Below are 20,460 nucleotides of genomic sequence, written 5' to 3'. Positions count from 1 at the left end.
GAACCGGTCGGTCGAACCGCTAAACCGGTCAATCGTACCGCTGAACAGCTCGATTGGACCGCTAAACAGGTCGGTTGAACCGCTAAACAGGTCAGTTGAACCGCTAAACCGGTCAGGTGAACCGTTGAACCGGTCGGTCGAACCGCTAAACAGGTCGGTTGAACCGCTGAACCTGTCGGTCGAACTGCTAAACTAGTTGATTGAACAGCTTTAAAGATCAATTGAACTAGCACATTGACTGCTTAAACAATTAAAAGTTTATAAAAAAAATGGATGAAAAGTCACTGCTTAAGAAGATTGCTGAAACGAGTGAGGTGATTCGTGAAAAACATCGCGCACTGAAATCGGAAAGATCAATGGTGGAAAGTAGATTGAATGAAACTTTTAAACCAATAGTTGATCCACTGAAAAAACTAGTTATGCAAACAGATAATAGCAATGAACAATCTTATGACTTAAACATTGATCTAAATCATGACAAGAAGCGGAAACGTTATCATACTTCAACCCCCAATGAGTATATTATCAAGAAAAAAAAGAAATTGCATAACAATGACGGTACTCTTACAAATAAATCATTGATGATCTATGATGATAATGATGAAAAATCTACTTTTGATAAATCAATATTACCAATGAAATCAATGCCAGAATCTACATCATTACATTCAGAGCCTGGACAAGAATCTGCATCATTACATTCAGAGCCAGGACAAGAGTCTACATCATCATCACATTCAACATCAAGACAGGAAACCTTAGGATTGCTCAAAAAACAAATAAATCATTCCATAGATTGGAGATCATTTCCACCTATTGCACGTCATAATATGCATTTGCTCCTTTTCGGTAATAAAGATGAAATCGATCACGGTTTCGGAGTTACATTAGATGAAAGGAACCAATATGTGATGGGAAGATGTACATTTGATATTAGTCATGAAGGTGATATTTTAATTGATAAAAAGCGCTATATTGGTACGAGAGAGCTTTTTGAATTAATCTTCATGAAAGAGCCTGATAGAAAGCTCTACACCATTGATGACAAGATCATATATAAGCAAATCCTTGAACAAACTAAATCATATAAAAGAGCAAATGATAGTTACCAACAGGTTCAAGGGAATAAGGGTCCAAAGTATAAGAAAATTATTCAACCACTAATTTACAATAAAGTACCATCACAACGAGTGATAGCTGGTAGTGGATTTATGCGTGTTACTGGTGAGTCTGTAAACTATATACATTGGAACGATCCTAATGAATTAGTTGATCGATTGCGACTTTTAATTGCATCAACCACCGCAGGTCATACAAACCACCATAATGAAATACAGTCAATAATAGAAGAGTTGCGTGAAGAGGATCTTATTCTATAAAAGGGTACAGTTTATAAACATTTTCTTCAGTTGCGTACCACACGTCAATATGTCAATTAACAAATTTGGTAGTGGTTTTAACGTAAGGAAAGAATTTAATATTGGTACATTAAATGTGACTAAAAGAGCACTGGATTTGAATAATACAAAAATAGTAAATTTGACTATTGATTCTGATAATAATACATGTGCTGTGAATATAAAGTTCTTGCAACACAGTTTAGCTAAATTGGAGGAGAAAATTGAAGAAAGAATAAATAAAAAAATACAGGAGATTGAGGCAAAACTTTTGCAAACAAACAGCAAGATTAATGATGGATCCAAAAAGTGAATGTTTAGGATGCATCATACATTTTATACTCATGATAATCGATTGCTTTCGAAAGAAAAAGAATCATGAGTGAAAAAAAGAAACAGAAATTATATGTGCCTGGGGGAAAGGTTGTAAAAAGCGAATCAGGGAAAATCGTGAGTGAAAAAAAGAAACAACTGGTGCAAGAGTTACATGTTCCTGCGAGAAGAAATTTTCCACGACGAAAAGTCATAATACGTGGTTTCGATGATCTCTGGCAGGCTGACCTTGTTGATATGCGTTATTATGTTGATACTGGTCATCACTATATTCTGACAGTGATTGATACCTTATCGAAGTATGGTTGGGCAGTAGCGCTTAAGGCAAAAAGTGGTAAGGAAGTGACCACAGCTATGGGAAAAATTTTAAAGAGTGGAAGATGTCCCAAAAATTTGCAAACTGATAATGGTAAAGAATTTTACAACAACGAGTTTCAACTGCTCATGAAAAAACGTGGAATAAATCATTACTCCACGTACAGCACGTTAAAAGCGTCAATAGTCGAGCGTTGGAATCGAACCTTAAAAACCGAAATGTGGAAACGTTTTACACTGGACGGTAGTTACAAATGGCGAAATATACTGCAACAGCTGGTAGATGATTATAACGCGCGAAGACATCGTACTATAGGAATGCGACCCGTTGACGTGAAACCTGAGCATGCTGAGCATCTGCTTGCTACTGTATATAGCAACATTAAGATCGTTGGACGTACCAAGTTCAAGGCTGGTGATTTCGTGCGAATCAGTAAATACAAAAATGCGTTTGCTAAAGGTTACACACCGAACTGGACTACTGAAATATTTCAAATTACAAAAGTGCAAAGGACAAATCCTGCCACGTATCTACTTAGAGATTCTCGTGGTACAGACATACATGGTGGATTTTATGAATATGAACTTTTAAAAACAGCTAATCCTGATGTATACTTGGTAGAGAAGATATTGCGTAAGAAAGGGAATAAGGTATTTGTAAAATGGTTAGGAATGGATAAAACGCATAATTCGTGGATAAATAAGAATAATGTTTTGTAATAATAATAATAATAATTTATGTAATATAATATAATACAATAAATACAGCTATTAAAATCTACTCTTTTAACCTATAATGTCCCCAAGGTAGAGTCGCTACAGAACCGGGTGTTATGTGACGTTTATCGTCATACGGACTGAGAGCAATTTTTCGCTGAGTAGTGGAAAACACCTTGTGCAATTTCGAACGAATTAAATTTTGGTTACGGGACTGTACGGTGAAATTATCCAAACAATCCTTGTAGTCGTCAAAAGTTATGTTTCTATCGATAACATAACCTTTGACCCCCTTAGCCTTTTTGGTAATTTTCGTACAGTCCTGCACCTTAAAGGTATACATTTTCGCTCTCAGTCCAACGAACTCGGTCATGATCTTTCCATTGTTCTCATCCTTCATTAGCCCAGGCACTTTTTTATTGACTCGAGGTAAGCCGTACCGATTATCAGGAGGGTAATCGCTGGTGTCGAATTTGACCAGATCACGTTTCATGACCGAGTAAACATCGTCACACTCGATACTGTACACTAGACTGTCCGTGTCGGTATACATCGCTTTACATTTACTGCCGAATGTAGGAAGCATATAATCGTAATGGAATTCATACAGACAGGTCTTTGAAATATCTAAAATGCTCATGCCTACGTACACGGGCTTATCAAACTTCGCGGATAATTTCGACAATTGAATAGCGACCAAATTCTCTTTAAATATCGCACGACTGTGAAAATTCGGTTTGGAAATCAACGCTTCCGCCCCGTATCTTCCCTCCCACTTGGTTACGAGCCTCACGTCAACTCTATTCCTAACATTTTCCATAGTCTTACCAAATACTGCATTGTTCATTAGCTTGAAGAGATTCTTCTCGAAATCGTTTTTCGAGGCTGTCCGCAAGCGTGTATTTAATTCGATATACGCCTTCAGCCAGGTGGACTGCCGGAACTTTAAACCGCGATAAATGCGTTTTAAGACGATACCGTTACGTATACACTGCTGTAGAGCACGGTAGTGTATCACATAACGCGTCTTATCGTCGACGGTTGCGAGCAGTTTCTCCTGGTGTGAACCTAGCGGCTTCTCACGCACCGGGCAGAATGGTAGATCGGAGTGTTTGTCGTGAAGCTCGCGTGGATATTCCAAGTTCACCTCCAAAATATAGCCTTCGGACGAATCCTCGGACACATTAAGGATGTCGAGATTGGCAGCGTCATCGATCCATTGGAAACCGTGGGTTGGCAACGGTTGACACATTGCCCATCCATATAGATTATTAACGTCGTAATACATCAAGTATTTCGACGGTTCCGCCGGATCGTAGTTTCGCATGTACCGATTGTTGGCCCTCTCATAGCGGTGGGAGCACTGGCTCAAACCACCGCGTATACCGCGTTCAATAAAAAGCAACATGTCCACATCGGTGAAGAGTTCCAGACGGATTCCCGTATGCTTGAGCATCGCGTCCCAAGTGAAGCCTGGAAGCGTATAATAGTGAGCAGGATCTAAACTATAATTTTTCATGCAGCTATCGCGAAAACTCTCGAAAACATCGGCCAACAATAGGACATCGGTCTTTAAATAAAGATCGCTGTACTCCCCGAGTGTTGTCACAGAGAATTTGGTCCATACCTCTTTGGCATGATTATATGCTTCTTCCGTGATATCGCTATCGGACAGTCTATTGTAGAACAACTCTCGTGCAGGTAAAACCGTTTCTTCCAAGCGAGTAATGTTATCCACATAATCGTAAGGAAAAATACTTTTTCTCGTAAGCAGGCTGAACTGTTCAATACTTAATTCTGAAAATTGTGACTCTAAATTTTTCAGCTGAGATCTATTCAGATATGAACTCAATTTATCCAAACTGGATGCCATAAATTTGAACGAATCGATGAATCTTAGCTGTATATTATACTTTCGCAGATATTTACTAAATGAAGTGTATTTTTCCTTATTTACAGGCAGCAAATTTACCGATCCCTCAAGCGTATTCACGATCGCCTCAAAAATAAAATGTGAATCATAACCGGATAAATTATAGAATATTACGGGAATAACATGCGAGTCTTTAAAGTTTAAGTTGCAATTATTATGAGCCGGTCCTCTATATCTACCAGTTAGGTGATCATGATCGCGAATACGCACTTGATTTGGAAGAAACGGTTTTCCACAAATGTGACAATTAGGTTCACTGTAGTGCCGCGAAATTTCAACATCACTAAGAGTATTCATCGGTATTACAGTCTTCAATTTTTCGCTGACGATGCGTGCAATGCTCTCGAGCTCGCATACGAACCATTCGATGCAATTAGCACCTCGATGTGAATTATAACATGAGAGTGACGCATTGCGAGCACTTTTTAAATAATACCCTACACTAAAAGGTACATGTTTCTGATAATCGTAACTATTTTTACTACTATTACTACTATTGTCAATTTTCTCTAGTAAACATTCAAAGTCTGCATAGACGACAAACGGCACTCTTTCACTGTTCTTCTGGTTCTTAAAAGATACCCAACAGTCTTCTGCATTCTTTGGCAGTATGACACGGATATTGTCATTAAGCTGCACACAATCCCTCTCATGAACCTGAAGTTTATCTGCCGTATGAAAATAGTGTAGACAGCTAAACAAAAAAAATGAATATGATTTTAGTGTGAATATAATATTTATGTATACATATATTTGTACATCCATTACAAACCGTTCACAAATATGAATAGTATGTCCCCTTTTATTTGTCTGGTTGCTTATTAATCTAGAAAGATTTCGTATACATAGAAAGTGTGCATTTCCTTGGTCATCTGTGATAAGAAGGAGATTAACATGTCTCGATCGCTTCTTCTTCGTTAGCTGAAGAGGTGTGATGTTTATTTCAGTTTTGCTTTCATTTTCCTCCTCCTCCATTGTGAACACATTGACTGAAATGTCATTATCCGATTCAAATTTCGGGATCTGTTTCAGAGTGGTTGGAAAGGTTAAGCTTCCAACGTCTAAAACAGACCGATAATGCGGATAGGAGGATGTGCGGTAGGTTTTGGCGGGTGGTTTTGCAGGAAAAAGCGCTACCGTCACAGCCCATGCAAAACATGCACTATCCTCATTATCAATGTTTATCACAGCTCTTTTATGTATTATACTGGGTGGTAATTTGACTCCACATCCAGCACGCAGTGGATTATAATGATTTATATTGACTATCAAGTTCAATATTCTTTCCAAAGCCCATCCACTATCGCGTTCTTGAAACTCGCTCAAGTCATTCAATATTGTCTCTACAATATTTTGCCTATACCAATCGCTAAAATTATCAGTTTTATATAAAACATAATTTTTGTACTAATGTTCTTATCATCACTAATATCCTTACTAATAAATTGTCCATTTAACATACAGTTTATTTTAACACAATTTACACTACAGAATACTTTATTTACACGGGTATGTACAATTTCTTGTGCATTTAACAGAAAATCACGTGGTTCTATATAATTTGAGTTTATCACCATACCACTGCATATTCGGCTATTAAACGCTGATTCAAGCTCCTCCCAAATGAGTCCTTCCGCTGCATTGGAGCCAGAACCAAATTTAATGAAACTCTTATCCTTTGCCGATCGGAGGAGGAGGCATTTAATGCTCGCGATCTCGGCAAAGTGTTTCTGTCGCGTACCTACTGAAGCATTTCGATCAATGTTTCTTAATTCCTGAATATAATCACGACATTCGCGAACCCATGTAGAGTATTCATCCTCTGTTCTAATTGAGCTAAACTTTTTTCGAAGTTCGGTATACATTTTGTAAATGTATGATCACTGGAAGATCTCTGATAAGTTGCTTCGTGTCCAACAATAAATCGCTGGGTGAAACTATAATGAAACTATTCACCCGCGATGAATCTTTTTATAATTCGTATGAAGATGAAATTTGATATACTTAGTCATCTATTTATGTGTATGTGTGAATGTTAAAATCGTTTGAAAATGGAAAAAAATCAGGTATCAGATATCCAATATGCTGATTCTTCATTTTAAACGCGTGCCGTGAATCAGAACAATAAGAATACTGCAGGAGTTTGATACAATAATGCAAATTGAATTTTCAAGCTGATTTATTTATTCCTTCTTTTTCTCATACATAAATTTCATATAATAAACATTCCTCAACGCACACATAATATTATGGTTTAGACATGTAGGTAGGTGTGTATTGCTATTACTATCTTTCAGTCTAAAATCACCCCACTCATATTCATCGATATCACTTATAACAAAATCGCAGATATTACTAAGCCAATTCTTCTTTTCGAGTCCCTTCACGAAAATCTCTTCATCCTCATTTGAACTCACATATTTCCTTATAACCTCTTTGTATCTATAGTAAGGCGAATAACCATCCATCCAATTTAAACCATGATGATTATAATATAACCAGCTAGATGGAATGAAAAACAAGAAACTCATCATTTAAAAAGATATACATTTGGAGAATCAATTATACTTACTTTGATTGCTTTATCTCCGCCTCATTTAACCATGTATATGGAAACGGTGGTGAAAATAAAATGTGAAACACTTTTCCATCACGTAAGACTGCAAATTCTTTCACTATGAATGATTTATCTTTCAATCGAAAACCTTGAAAATCCACAAATGTTGGAGCCATCCTTTCAATCTTCAAGATTTTTTTGGAAAAATTGTGTTAAACTGTTGTCCCTGCTCCCTCAACCGATTTATTTACTCGAGAGAGTACTGGACAGTAAGTTGCACCCCAAGCACACAATTAATAAATCAAATATTTGCACATGCTATTATATATTAGTTTAAAAATTGCTGAGCTATGGAAAAAAGTAACACACTCAGCTACATTTAGGGTAAAGCGGCTTCAGCGGGGTCAGTAACATGCTACAAAGATTCAAGGTTATGCGAGCGAAAAAATCACCCCAAAGAGAATCTGTTTTACCATCTAGGAAACTGCTTTTACCAACTGGGGCCTGAAGTCAGAGGAGTGGGGGTGTGACGTCAAAATGCTGCAAGTATCCTCCCGCACCCCCGCAACCCTCTCGCCTCTACCTGCTGCGAGCTCACGTGGAGCCTCCGATTTCCCCCACCACCACCGCTTAGCACTTCTTGGCTCCCCCCACTACCTCGCAACCAGGCTCAGCCGAGTGGACAGGAGTGGGGGGGGGGGGCTAGAATCGGCATAGTATGTCTACTTGTGCATTACAGAATATCACATAATAATCCAGACTTATAATGTTAATTGCACCAAACGCTGTAAGCGACAATAATCTTTCATACTGACGTTTGACAGTGACAGGTGCACAGTATTTTAAAATCCCCGCTGTAATCGCAGTCTTCAATGGTGTCGCCTGAGAAAATCTTCTTTAGAGAGTATCCATTGGCGTAGAACTGACCTAAACAAGGACGGACGAATGATTCTTACGGAGCGAGAGAGATAGCCATAGGCAATGGCACAGATAGAAATAAGCCTCGGGACGCCTGGCTTGCCCTGCTATGCCGTATAAAGCTCTCTCTCTCTCTCGCACTCACGCATTTAGAGCGAGATAAACTAACTACTATAGTTATCGCGTTCCATTCCCCTATCTCCGCCTAGCAGAATAGAGTATACAGTGAAGGATCCTAAAATGCGGTTCCTAAACGCATCAAGGGACGCTATTTCTGCCGGTCATTGTACTCCGTTGAAAACAGTTCAGTATAACTTTATTCTTCACTTTTACAAGTATACGACTTAAAATGGATAATCTTCTATATATCACCCATATCATTGATGTTGATGGGTTTATGGTGAATAAGAAATTTATTTATAAGGAAATTGCAATTAAAAATTTAATTTCTTGGAAAACATTTTATGCAGCATTTCGCATGCGTGATTCATTTAGAAGTCTGAGTATTTCAGACAGAAAAATTGTCAGTTATGTTTTCAAAAATGTGCATGGAATTAGATATGGCAATACGGGATATGAGAAGTTTATTCAGGAGGATGTACACAAATTTGTTAATAATAGTGTATATGAATGTGAATATCCAGTCGTTGCGTATAAAGGCGGGCACATAGAACGGGATTTATTAAATTATCTGGATATCCCAAATGCTAATTTAGAAAATTTCGGCTGTCCGAAATTCAACAATTTAATACGTCACATTCAACCTGATCAGACTCCATGTAAATTACATGAAAAATTGTATACCGATCGTGAAAAAAAGCCGATACATTGTGTGTATCAAGAAGTTAACGTTTTCGCACGGTGGGTACAGCAACAAATAGATGTAAGTATCGTGAGTTAAGCTTGCAATTTGTAAAATATTAACTGAATTTCTCTGTTTCAGATGATTGAATAAAATATATATAAGTTTCTCTATCATTTATATATAAATTTTATGTATATATGTTTAATTATAAGTTTAATTGTAAAAAAAAAATCATTTTATATATTTGTATAAATTTATGTATATATCTAAATAAATTCCATCTGGCAGGCACATGCAACTCTTCTACCAATTGTTTCTTCTCCTCACTTCCTATGACTATTCCACTACGTATTATGTTTACACTAGCTCATCAATCACTGGCGGTAATATAAGTTTCTTTAGAGCATAATTCCAATCATTTTCTCTTTTCTTCTCATTGGCAGTCGTGATTTCCTCTTTTTGATGCTCATTAGAGATATAATTTGCAACAATTTTCAATCTACCATACATATCTTTCCGTAATGCCTCAACTTTTCGATCCAATTTATTTTCAATATAATCGACTTTATCATTCAATTGATTAATTCTTTCACAAATATCATTAATTTTTTCATCAATTTCATCAATTTCATCAGTTTTTTTCAGCAGAGTTGTAACTTTTTCCTCAAGGCGGTTACCTTTTAGGTAATAGTGAGTTAGCTTTTCACTGTATTCAAACAATTCCCTCATTAAGCTATCACGTACAGTCATCGAATTACGTAACAGAGCAGCCATATTCACAGCACTTGTCTCATCAGTAACATCACATTCTAAGTTTGAAATTATTTTCTTCTTGGCATTAAATGCATTCCTTTTTTTATCAAACTTTAACGTATCATTGTCAATTTTGTGTGAATAATTTCTCACTTTACCGGTATTGAAACCAGATCCGAATTTATTTATCGACATAGTGAAGTAGCACGTTGAACTAAGAAAATCTTGAAACTGCAATCTCTTTTATAAGATACCTAGGTTTAGTAACAGCTAGGACTTAATAAGTTCCCCTATCAAAATATTAATATTCCTGAAATTGATACCATTAGCGCGAAAGAAGATTAAGGAAGGCAGTCACCTAGCGGTGACTACTGGAACTAGCAATTAACTCAACCTAGTTTATCTGTGTAGCAGAGTCGGAAATAGTTAGGCTACGTAAGGTAACTAACCATCGACTTCGAAGGGTGAAAAAACCTTCCCTCAACTAGGGCCCCGTAGGATAACTAACCAACGGTACCATAGGATGAAAAATACCCCCTCCCTAACCAAACTCGGTCCCACTATAAGACCTTCCAACTGTGACATAGGGTGAAAAATACCCCCACCCTCCCTAACCAAACTGGATCCCACTATAAGACCCTTTCCTTCCTCATCCCCACCACTACCATACTAAGAGAGTCTTATCCCCACCCATCCCCCTTCCACACCACAAAACAGCTTCCCCCACTCCCTGTCATCGGAACCGCATAGCTCCTCTACTTTTCATTATTCTCTGCGATAATTTAAATGCGTCGTCAGCAATGAAATAAGTGTGTGTTTGGAGATCACTATTAGGCAGACTTATTTTATGTATTGGTAAACGTAACTCATTCTTAGCGAGACTTATGCCAATGCTACTTTCTTTAAAAATACCTCCGTCGCTAATTTCTGCATATCGAATATTTTATATTTAGAATATACCGAAGGAAAAATATCTTTTGGTAGTATAAAATAATTACCTCCATATGCTCCTATATCAACTAATGTAAAACGATATAGATGGTCAGCTATTGCCATCAACACAATGCTATAGTATTTCTTATAATTAAAGTACAAGCTACCAGAATTGGGAGGACACCGTATACAGATATGCTTTCCGTCGATTGCTCCAATACAATTAGGGAGATTCCAACGCCCCCAATAACCTTCAGCAATTTTTTCCCAATCATTTTTCTTAGGTATTGCAAGATAAATAGGCTCTAATGTTTTTATTAAGACAAAGCATATTTCTTTAATCACGAACCTGACCGTAGACTCTCCTACTATAAAAGCTAATGCAATTGTTTGTGGCGAATCTCCTGTAGCATGCTACCTATATGAATTAAAATAATTGTGTGATGTAAAGAATAATTAAAATAGTAATTATAAAGTACTATACAGACATTTTGATATGTACCTTAATGTGATAATGAGTCTTAATTCAGGATTTAACGCACGTATAATATTTTTAATCAAATATGGTCTGGTTATTTGGAGTTAATTCTCAAAATGACTTAACTCCATTCTAGCGTATCTATAAAACATTCGACCATCTTGCTTTAGCTCTTGAAAGAGATTTTTATAATCTCCATGTAAATCTCTTAACTGATTTATGGGGCTAACTAACCATCTTCTGGTAAGCCACCATTTCTGCTTCCTTTTCTTTTTCAGCAGAAGACATAATAATAGCCATGAATTTACTAGTATTAGTAATTCATTATCATTATTTATTGACATTTTTCTTAAATTCATTCTCTTAATAACAATATTGCTGAAAAACTAAATAAAATATATGAACAAATTTTGGCTATGAAGATAAATAATGTTATTATCAACGCAGAACTACAGCACAATTTATGAAAAGTAATTGTCAGTGATTTCGTTATAATTTATAAATTTCTGGATCATATGTATAAATTGTAACAAAGCATCCGCTCGTAAAAATAATTTTCTTGTTTTGCTCTGTCATCTTACTATCGTAAAAGAGAGGGGCCGGCGCCACCTGTGCGACCCCGCGATCATTACGCGTAATAGGTTCGATCGCGGGTCGATAGGGGGTCGATCCACGCACGCGCGACAGTAATTATCTCGCGTGCCACTGTCCTCCCGATTCACTCGTGATTTTGGGACTAGCGAGTCTGGACGTACTCCGTTTTGTTTCTCCTTTTCTCTATCGTCCATTTTTATATCTCGGTAAGGGCATCGCCCTGTAGTTATTTCCCTGGGCAGGATAGTGCGTAATTAGTGCATCAAATAGTAGAGCCGAAATTAGGAGCATAGCAGGAGGTGTAGCAGTCGACCTGGTGGTAGAGGACACGCACCGACGCATGCAGCATTCTTGACTCTTCTCTATGGCCTAAGTAGCATTAGTTCCCAGGTAAACCTGATTTCTCTGTAGGAGGAACCAGGACTTCTTTTTTATTGTCTTTTTATTCATTCTTTCTTGTCCTCGAGCTTCGTCCGTCGTTAGAAGTCGGTTAGTGTTCGATTGCGCGGTAATTCCTCGACTCGTGGAGGACGTATTAAGTTGGATATTGTTCCTTTTCATTAATTGTTACGTTGCCTTATTCGGGAACGGTTTAGAGAGTAGAAGGCTAAGGTTTATGGGTCGCGAATCGCGTAGGGAGTCCCTGTATTCTTGGAATACGTGGTAGGACGAGGTGTAGTCCCTCGTCGGAGGAAAGGTGATTCAGAGCCTCCTCGAAGACTGTCCGACGCGTGCCCGTGCGAATCTCCTTGCCCTGGCCGTTCCCCCATTTATTTTCAGATAAATTTTATGATGCGTCTTGGTCCACACTTGAGATGAGTTTCCAGCCGGCCAACCGCGGAGGCATATTAAGAAAATTTCCAGCGAACTGGCGCCCAGAACTAACACCACCAGATGAAATAATTAATTAAATTGAGTTAATGCGAGATAGAATTTATGTATAGCTTCATTTTTGTTCGCGGAAATAAAATTGTGATTTTCATATATTAAAAATAATAACGAGACTTCATTTAATATTTCCTGGCCATAAAACCTCCGTGTGTCTTGTCGTCCGTTTCTGGTCCCTGCCCTCCCCTGGCAAGCCAAGGCCGAATGGCGTTCGATAAATATTCTTTTAGGGAATCTCCTGGAGTGAAAACACTATTCGAGGTCAAGGCGTGATACGTGACGTTACAAATGGCGCCCAACGTGGGACCCGCCAAGACGCTTAGGGGATAAATTATTACATTTTTGTTAATTAATTCCGTTATTTGTATTTAATCCTTATTATAATTATTAACCGTTATTGAAATATTATATTTCAATCAATAATAAGTTTATTGTAGGAAACGTGGAGCCGAGCATCGGTCGTGTAGGCTGACACGACGCGAGGTCGCGGACCAAAACAACGTTGTTTACGTTCGCGCGCTCGTGCTCGCTGCTTCGCCGTGTTTTGATACGCGTTATAGAACGTCGAAATATTACACGGGATTATTAAACAGTACCAGGAAAAATAATTTTCAAGTACTGGCAGCGGTGGTCAACGCGTACGTTTAACGCAGCGGTTCTCAGCGCCGACGAGCTCGAGGATATTTCCTGCATGAAATTTTCTGTGTGTAGAAGTAGTTAGTTGAATTCTCCTTTACTGATACATATGCATACATGACTATTGAGGTTCATTTTTTATATATATATATATATATATATATTGCAATTCTTGAGTGATCAAGTGATTGCTGAACCTTTTTTAAGTGGGTCAAATAAGTACCCTGGATGCAAATTTAGTAATTAGTATGATTGAAGGATAACCCTATAGAGGAGACCCTGTAATCAATACTATAAGCAGAAAACGAATAAGTCGAGATCTGTTACTTGACGGCTGGCGAGAATAATTCCGCAACTTAGGTAAAGTTTACGGATTTGAACGTCAGCCGTGTGCGTCTTTCTTGTGATCGATTAGTCCAAGGAAGGTCGCCTAAAATCAATTACTTTTCTTCATTAATTTTCCTTTTTTTTTGTATATTATACCAGTCAAGTTTTGGTTATTCCCCACATAAGAAACCTTAAGTTGGTGACCGCGAAATTGCTGGTTGATTATAATTCCTTTATTATAGGATACATAAATAAATATCCTTATTAATTTTTTATATATAATATATATCCTATTCGAGATTATTTTCGTTCTCCTTGGCGTAATTATCGCCTCATTATTGAATGTTACACTTGTTTTTGCCCTTTTCAGCTACATTATTCAAGTGAGCACACTGTTCAAAGTAAGACACTATTTGCGATTAGGCTTGTATAGGTTAAGTCAATACGCATTCTATCAGCTAACCCCGACCAAGACATACGTTATTGGTCAAATCTCTCCATCCTCTCCTGAACAGCAAAAGAAAAAATGGGTTCATCTGGAAGAAGCAGTAGAGGACGAGACAAGCGTGCGCAGAAGAGACAGAATAGTAAACGCACCGAGCAGGTCATTAGAGAAGAAGTGATGACACTACCCTTTGGCGAGTTAGTCCGAACCTTACAAGAAGAGGGCCTGAACACTAACTCCGGGCTCAACCAGCTACAGGATAGGCTAATAAGATATCTGAAACGAAAGGAATTGGGCCCCGGCGCAGCCCGTTGGAATCCGAACAGGGATGAAACCGGAGCTGAGGGATTCACTCCTTCTCTAGTCAATATGCCTGAAAGAAGTTCAGCGGACGAGACTAGCACACTTACGCCCGCAGAAATTACAACGATCACAGTAGCAGCAGGGGGAGCGTCGACGATTGTAGCGACCTCCACGGTGACTACTATGGCTTGTATCAACACCACAGTACAAACGGTTAGTTGTTCACAAGGATCGATTCCTTCTGAAGTACAACGGTTCTCACCGATACTGCCATACACCGCCAGTACATGCCTTCCTGGAATAAACACTCTGCATCCCGTAACATCGACACAGGGATGGAGACTGGAACCACCTCCACCCTCGGGATCAAGAGGACTATCCCCCTTCCGAGACAGGGGAAACCACCTAGCGAATTTGCTCAACTCAATGACTCATGGTCAAGAAAGGTGTTTTGCCGCAACGTCCACGGTGCGAAGAAGAACCACGCGATTGTCACCGGAAGAAGAGGAAGCCACACGGATCCAGGACATCGCTAAAGCTACTCTGGAAGAATTTAAACGCCTATCCATGGAATCCCGTGCCACGGGCGGAGGAATACACATAGGTGATTCAGCCAGCAATTGGCCGCCCCTACCAAAGAATCCCGGAAGACCCTGCCAGTGCAACCAACAAGCTGGAGACTCCCGGGGACCCGAAACACCACAGGGAATTAGGCATTTACCTCCGTTTGAGAGGCCTCTCCCAGACCAGCCAGCGTTGCGACTGGCAGAAACACACCCTCAACCAGAGTCAGGTGGGAGGGAGTCGTCTGGAAGACGTAAAATAACTGTTCACCAACAAGGCTTACGGGATAGGGATCGCCCTAGGGTGATCAACCGACGCGCATCTAGCTCGGAAGATGATTCCTCAGAAGACACGAAAAGCCAATCGGACAGCTCTGACGATACCCAAGCTAGCGATCGCCGACATCGGCATCGCCCAGGAAGAATAGTCCGGGGAAATCGAGCAGTAGACGCATTACATAAATGGAAGATCTCTTACGTGAACGAAAGGAAGGAAAGTGCGTATTCGTTATTAGAACGATTAGACAGATGCTGCCAAGGATCAGGGATAGCCCACAGCGATTTGCTCAAGGCATTGCCGGTGGTACTATCGGGGGAAGCTGAAAAATGGTACCGATTGGAAGGTCAACATTGTCGAACATGGGAAAGGTTCGAGAATAAGTTCAAACAACGATTCGCATCCAAAGAATCCAGAAAGCGAATTAAGGAACAAGCATATTCCCGTCTTTAAGGAGATCAAGAAGGAATCCAGGAGTTTGTGGAAAACATGGAGACAATATTCTCCTACTTAGATCCACCTCTTAAGGACAAGAAACGTTTGTCTATCATATATGACAACCTATTACCATCGTATACTAGGCATTTCCTTAAGAGTGAAATCACTTCTAGTCGGAGGCTAGTTAGAATTGGTCAAGAATTGGAACAACAATGGACGAAAATTAAAAATCGCCGAAGCACCACCAATCAGACAGGAACAGTACCGGTTCCTAGTGCAGTCTTTGCCCGGCCATCCAAAACCACCAGTAAGTGTGCCCCGCTAGAGGATGAGGAAGAAACAGACACGAAATCTCAGTCTGAACAGAAACGGCCTAAACAACAGGCGAAGAAGACCAAACCCAAGAGTTCCACAGACACGTCATCACAAAGTGATTCCGCTTTAGCGAGCGTAGGAGAAGCAAAGACTTTTAAGAAGAAATCGGGAGGATTTGGGAAAGGACCCAAGAATAAGGGAACCTCTACTGTCGGCACAGCACCAGTCGTTTCACAGGGGATGCCACAATACATGCTGATACCTCCGCTACCACCAGGAGCTACAAGCTGGCGCCTAGTCCCAAATTTAGCGACCACCACCAATACGCCAACAGCCGTTACGACACCTAGTATCCGCCACACCCGGGAGAATAGCCCTTGCCATAACTGCCAACAATTAGGTCACTGGGCTCCTGAGTGCACTCTTCCCCGAAGACCGAGAGTATCTGCTTCAAACATACCGCCAACCGTAAACAACTATAACGATTTGCCGGGAAACGCCAATGGAGGCGAGCGAATGGGGCCAGCGCTGCCTCAAGTGAACCACCAAGGCCCAACACCTTAAGGAAACTTCCTTTGGATCTAGGACCATACCAGAACAAGGCTGAAGATAGCAAATTAGTGCAAACCAATAGGACTATTCTCACGAATAAACAGGATATCCCTTCCGAGGGAATCCGCCTTAACAAATTTTTAAAAAATGAAGATAGCAGTTTACTATCTGAAGCTGCCTTAGAGGGAAGAGCCGAAGATTCGTGTCTGGAACAACGATCGTCCAAATTGACGAAGGACTCGTATAATTTACCAGCACGATATCAGGAGAGGAAAGGAGATAGCGGCGTTCCCCCTATTAGTAGAGAAGCAGCTAGATTTAATAATAATTTTATTTCTTTTACAAGCGCTAGCGTGTCTCTGAGGCCGGTCCCTCCAAACTTAATGGGTGACTTAGTAGCACCTCCTGATTTCCGCGGTTATTTGCAAGTAAGAATTGGGGAAATAGTTTGTCTTGGACTCGTGGATACTGGAGCTGAGCGAAGTTGTATAAATGCTCGAATAGCTTCAGGGATTCCCTCAGAAAGTCACCTAGCACCGTTAAATTGCATACAGGTGGGCGATGGTTAAATTTGTGCCATCTCCACGGATATAATCTTTCGAATACAAGTAGGTAGTAAATCCGCGGACTTCCCCGTTAGTGTGATTCCTAACCTTGCTCTGGATTGTATTCTAGGAATGGATTTCCTCAAACAGTTCGACATAACCATCAATAATTTAGAAAATGTATGGAGTACGAACGATGTTAGCAGGATTCCACTTATAAGGCGAGGATCTAAGGAAAAGCACATGGAAAGAATAGCTGTAATAGCAACCGTGTTACCGATTCGGAAAGATATCCGTAAACCAAGCACCGAGGACGAAAGGCCTTATCTATGGGTCACAATCGGTCCAGAAAAGTTTAGGGCCCTATTAGACACTGGCGCTTCACGCACTTATATCGGTAGTAATATTATTAATTTAATGAAAGATTTTTTAGATTTTTCTAAAGCAGGTAAATTGCGTTTAGGTGATGGGAGTCAATGTGCAACGGCAGGAGACGCACTTCTAGAATTTTCAATTGAAGGCGAGAAACGAATCCTGTCCGTTCGAGCCGCTCCCACACTAGATTATAACTGCGTTTTAGGAATCGATTTTGTAAAAGCTTTCGGTATTATTATTAATTTACGGCAAGGAGTTTGGAAGGCAGAAGGACGAAATTGGCGTACATTTCCTAGGAGCTTAATTAAAGCAACAGCAAGAAAAACCACCTTTATGACATTGTAAAGCGACAAATGGAAAGAGCAAGTGTACGCCAGGCTAAGTACTATAATAAGGGTAGAAGAGACTTGACGTTCAAATCCGGAGACCTCGTTTGGAAACGAAACCATACGCTATCCTCTGCAGCCGATAACTTTGCAGCTAAATTAGGTCCAAGGTTTTAAGGGCCATATACAGTTTCTCGCGTAATTTCTCCAGTGATTTATGAATTGATTGATCCGGATTCCCGCCGTAGCCCTCAGGTGCACATCTCTGATTTGAAACCGTTTATCGCAGTATATCCCGAGATTTCGGAAGGATGGCAAGGACCAGCTCTTGAAACTACCATGGATACTACTAATGAAAGGGAAACCCCTAAAACCCGCGCTGTAAAGCCTTCTAAGGAAAATACATCCTTGAAAAACACCCCCCGCCAAACTCAAAACGATAGCAACGTTGGCGACTCGAGTGAAGCTTGGTCTAACCGACTCCGCGTTCGTCAGCCAGTAAAATACTCGAAATAGTCATGTATGCAAGTATTGACATGGGCGGACCAGTGTTAAACTGCTGGCCTTGCTATTATTCTAAGTTCCTTCTCCTTTATATTAGGTATTATTATTTGATAGTTCATATCCATTATTTTTCTTTTCTTTTATTGTCATCTTAAGCATGCATAGCCAAAACCTTTCGCCTTTAGTAACTGCTGGTTCCAGGGTGGAGGTAATGAGATCCGGTTGTAAGACAAGGAGCAATACTCCTAGAAGTGGATAACACTTTTTTATTATATAGTCTTCATTGTATCTGAATAACAACATTTATAATCATTTGTCCTTTTAATCGTTTCTTTTTTTTCTTTTTCTCCTCTCCTGAACCCTTGACAGTCTGCGACTCTCCGGCTTCAGTTTTAGGGAGGGGGATTGTAACGAAGCATCCGCTCGTAAAAATAATTTTCTTGTTTTGCTCTGTCTTCTTACTGTCGTAAAAGGGAGGGGCCGGCGCCACCTGTGCGACCCCGCGATCATTACGCGTAATAGGTTCGATCGCGGGTCGATAGGGGGTCGATCCGCGCACGCGCGACAATAATTATCTCGCGTGCCACTGTCCTCCCGATTCACTCGTGATTTTGGGACTAGCGAGTCTGGACGTACTCCGTTTTGTTTCTCCTTTTCTCTATCGTCCATTTTTATATCTCGGTAAGGGCATCGCCCTGTAGTTATTTCTCTGGGCAGGATAGTGCGTAATTAGTGCATCAAATAGTAGAGCCGAAATTAGGAGCATAGCAGGAGGTGTAGCAGTCGACCTGGTGGTAGAGGACACGCACCGACGCATGCAGCATTCTTGACTCTTCTCTATGGCCTAAGTAGCATTAGTTCCCAGGTAAACCTGATTTCTCTGTAGGAGGAACCAGGACTTCTTTTTTATTGTCTTTTTATTCATTCTTTCTTGTCCTCGAGCTTCGTCCGTCGTTAGAAGTCGGTTAGTGTTCGATTGCGCGGTAATTCCTCGACTCGTGGAGGACGTATTAAGTTGGATATTGTTCCTTTTCATTAATTGTTACGTTGCCTTATTCGGGAACGGTTTAGAGAGTAGAAGGCTAAGGTTTATGGGTCGCGAATCGCGTAGGGAGTCCCTGTATTCTTGGAATACGTGGTAGGACGAGGTGTAGTCCCTCGTCGGAGGAAAGGTGATTCAGAGCCTCCTCGAAGACTGTCCGACGCGTGCCCGTGCGAATCTCCTTGCCCTGGCCGTTCCCCCATTTATTTTCAGATAAATTTTATGATGCGTCTTGGTCCACACTTGAGATGAGTTTCCAGCCGGCCAACCGCGGAGGCATATTAAGAAAATTTCCAGCGAACTGGCGCCCAGAACTAACACCACCAGATGAAATAATTAATTAAATTGAGTTAATGCGAGATAGAATTTATGTATAGCTTCATTTTTGTTCGCGGAAATAAAATTGTGATTTTCATATATTAAAAATAATAACGAGACTTCATTTAATATTTCCTGGCCATAAAACCTCCGTGTGTCTTGTCGTCCGTTTCTGGTCCCTGCCCTCCCCTGGCAAGCCAAGGCCGAATGGCGTTCGATAAATATTCTTTTAGGGAATCTCCTGGAGTGAAAACACTATTCGAGGTCAAGGCGTGATACGTGACGTTACAAATGGCGCCCAACGTGGGACCCGCCAAGACGCTTAGGGGATAAATTATTACATTTTTGTTAATTAATTCCGTTATTTATATTTAATCCTTATTATAATTATTAACCGTTATTGAAATATTATATTTCAATCAATAATAAGTTTATTGTAGGAAACGTGGAGCCGAGCATCGGTCGTGTAGGCTGACACGACGCGAGGTCGCGGACCAAAACAACGTTGTTTACGTTCGCGCGCTCGTGCTCGCTGCTTCGCCGTGTTTTGATACGCGTTATAGAACGTCGAAATATTACACGGGATTATTAAACAGTACCAGGAAAAATAATTTTCAAGTACTGGCAGCGGTGGTCAACGCGTACGTTTAACGCAGCGGTTCTCAGCGCCGACGAGCTCGAGGATATTTCCTGCATGAAATTTTCTGTGTGTAGAAGTAGTTAGTTGAATTCTCCTTTACTGATACATATGCATACATGACTATTGAGGTTCATTTTTTATATATATATATATATATATATATTGCAATTCTTGAGTGATCAAGTGATTGCTGAACCTTTTTTAAGTGGGTCAAATAAGTACCCTGGATGCAA

At 40.0% G+C, this 20,460-nt stretch overlaps 2 protein-coding genes across 2 annotated transcripts; one reads left to right on the top strand and one right to left on the bottom strand.

Moving 5' to 3' along the window:
- Window positions 1-269: 269 nt before the first annotated feature.
- Window positions 270-2,765, top strand: LOC136776120 (uncharacterized). The gene is made up of 5 exons (XM_066731493.1): window positions 270-309; window positions 397-558; window positions 796-978; window positions 1,177-1,232; window positions 1,854-2,765. The coding sequence occupies exons 1-5, from the start codon at window positions 270-272 to the stop codon at window positions 2,763-2,765; spliced, it is 1,353 nt and encodes a 450-aa protein (XP_066587590.1).
- Window positions 2,766-2,823: 58 nt separating this feature from the next.
- Window positions 2,824-3,492, bottom strand: LOC136776119 (uncharacterized). Its single transcript, XM_066731492.1, has one exon. It carries the CDS (start codon window positions 3,400-3,402, stop codon window positions 2,824-2,826), a length of 579 nt encoding a protein of 192 aa, XP_066587589.1. The 5' UTR covers window positions 3,403-3,492.
- Between the last annotated feature and the right edge of the window lie 16,968 nt (window positions 3,493-20,460).

This window comes from Prorops nasuta, unplaced genomic scaffold (genome assembly GCF_024137725.1).
Source record: "Prorops nasuta isolate Cenicafe-Biocafe unplaced genomic scaffold, Cenicafe_Pnas_1.2 PNAS00009, whole genome shotgun sequence".
In the NCBI taxonomy this organism is placed as follows: domain Eukaryota; kingdom Metazoa; phylum Arthropoda; class Insecta; order Hymenoptera; family Bethylidae; genus Prorops; species Prorops nasuta.
This window is presented reverse-complemented; position numbering and strand designations above follow the sequence as displayed.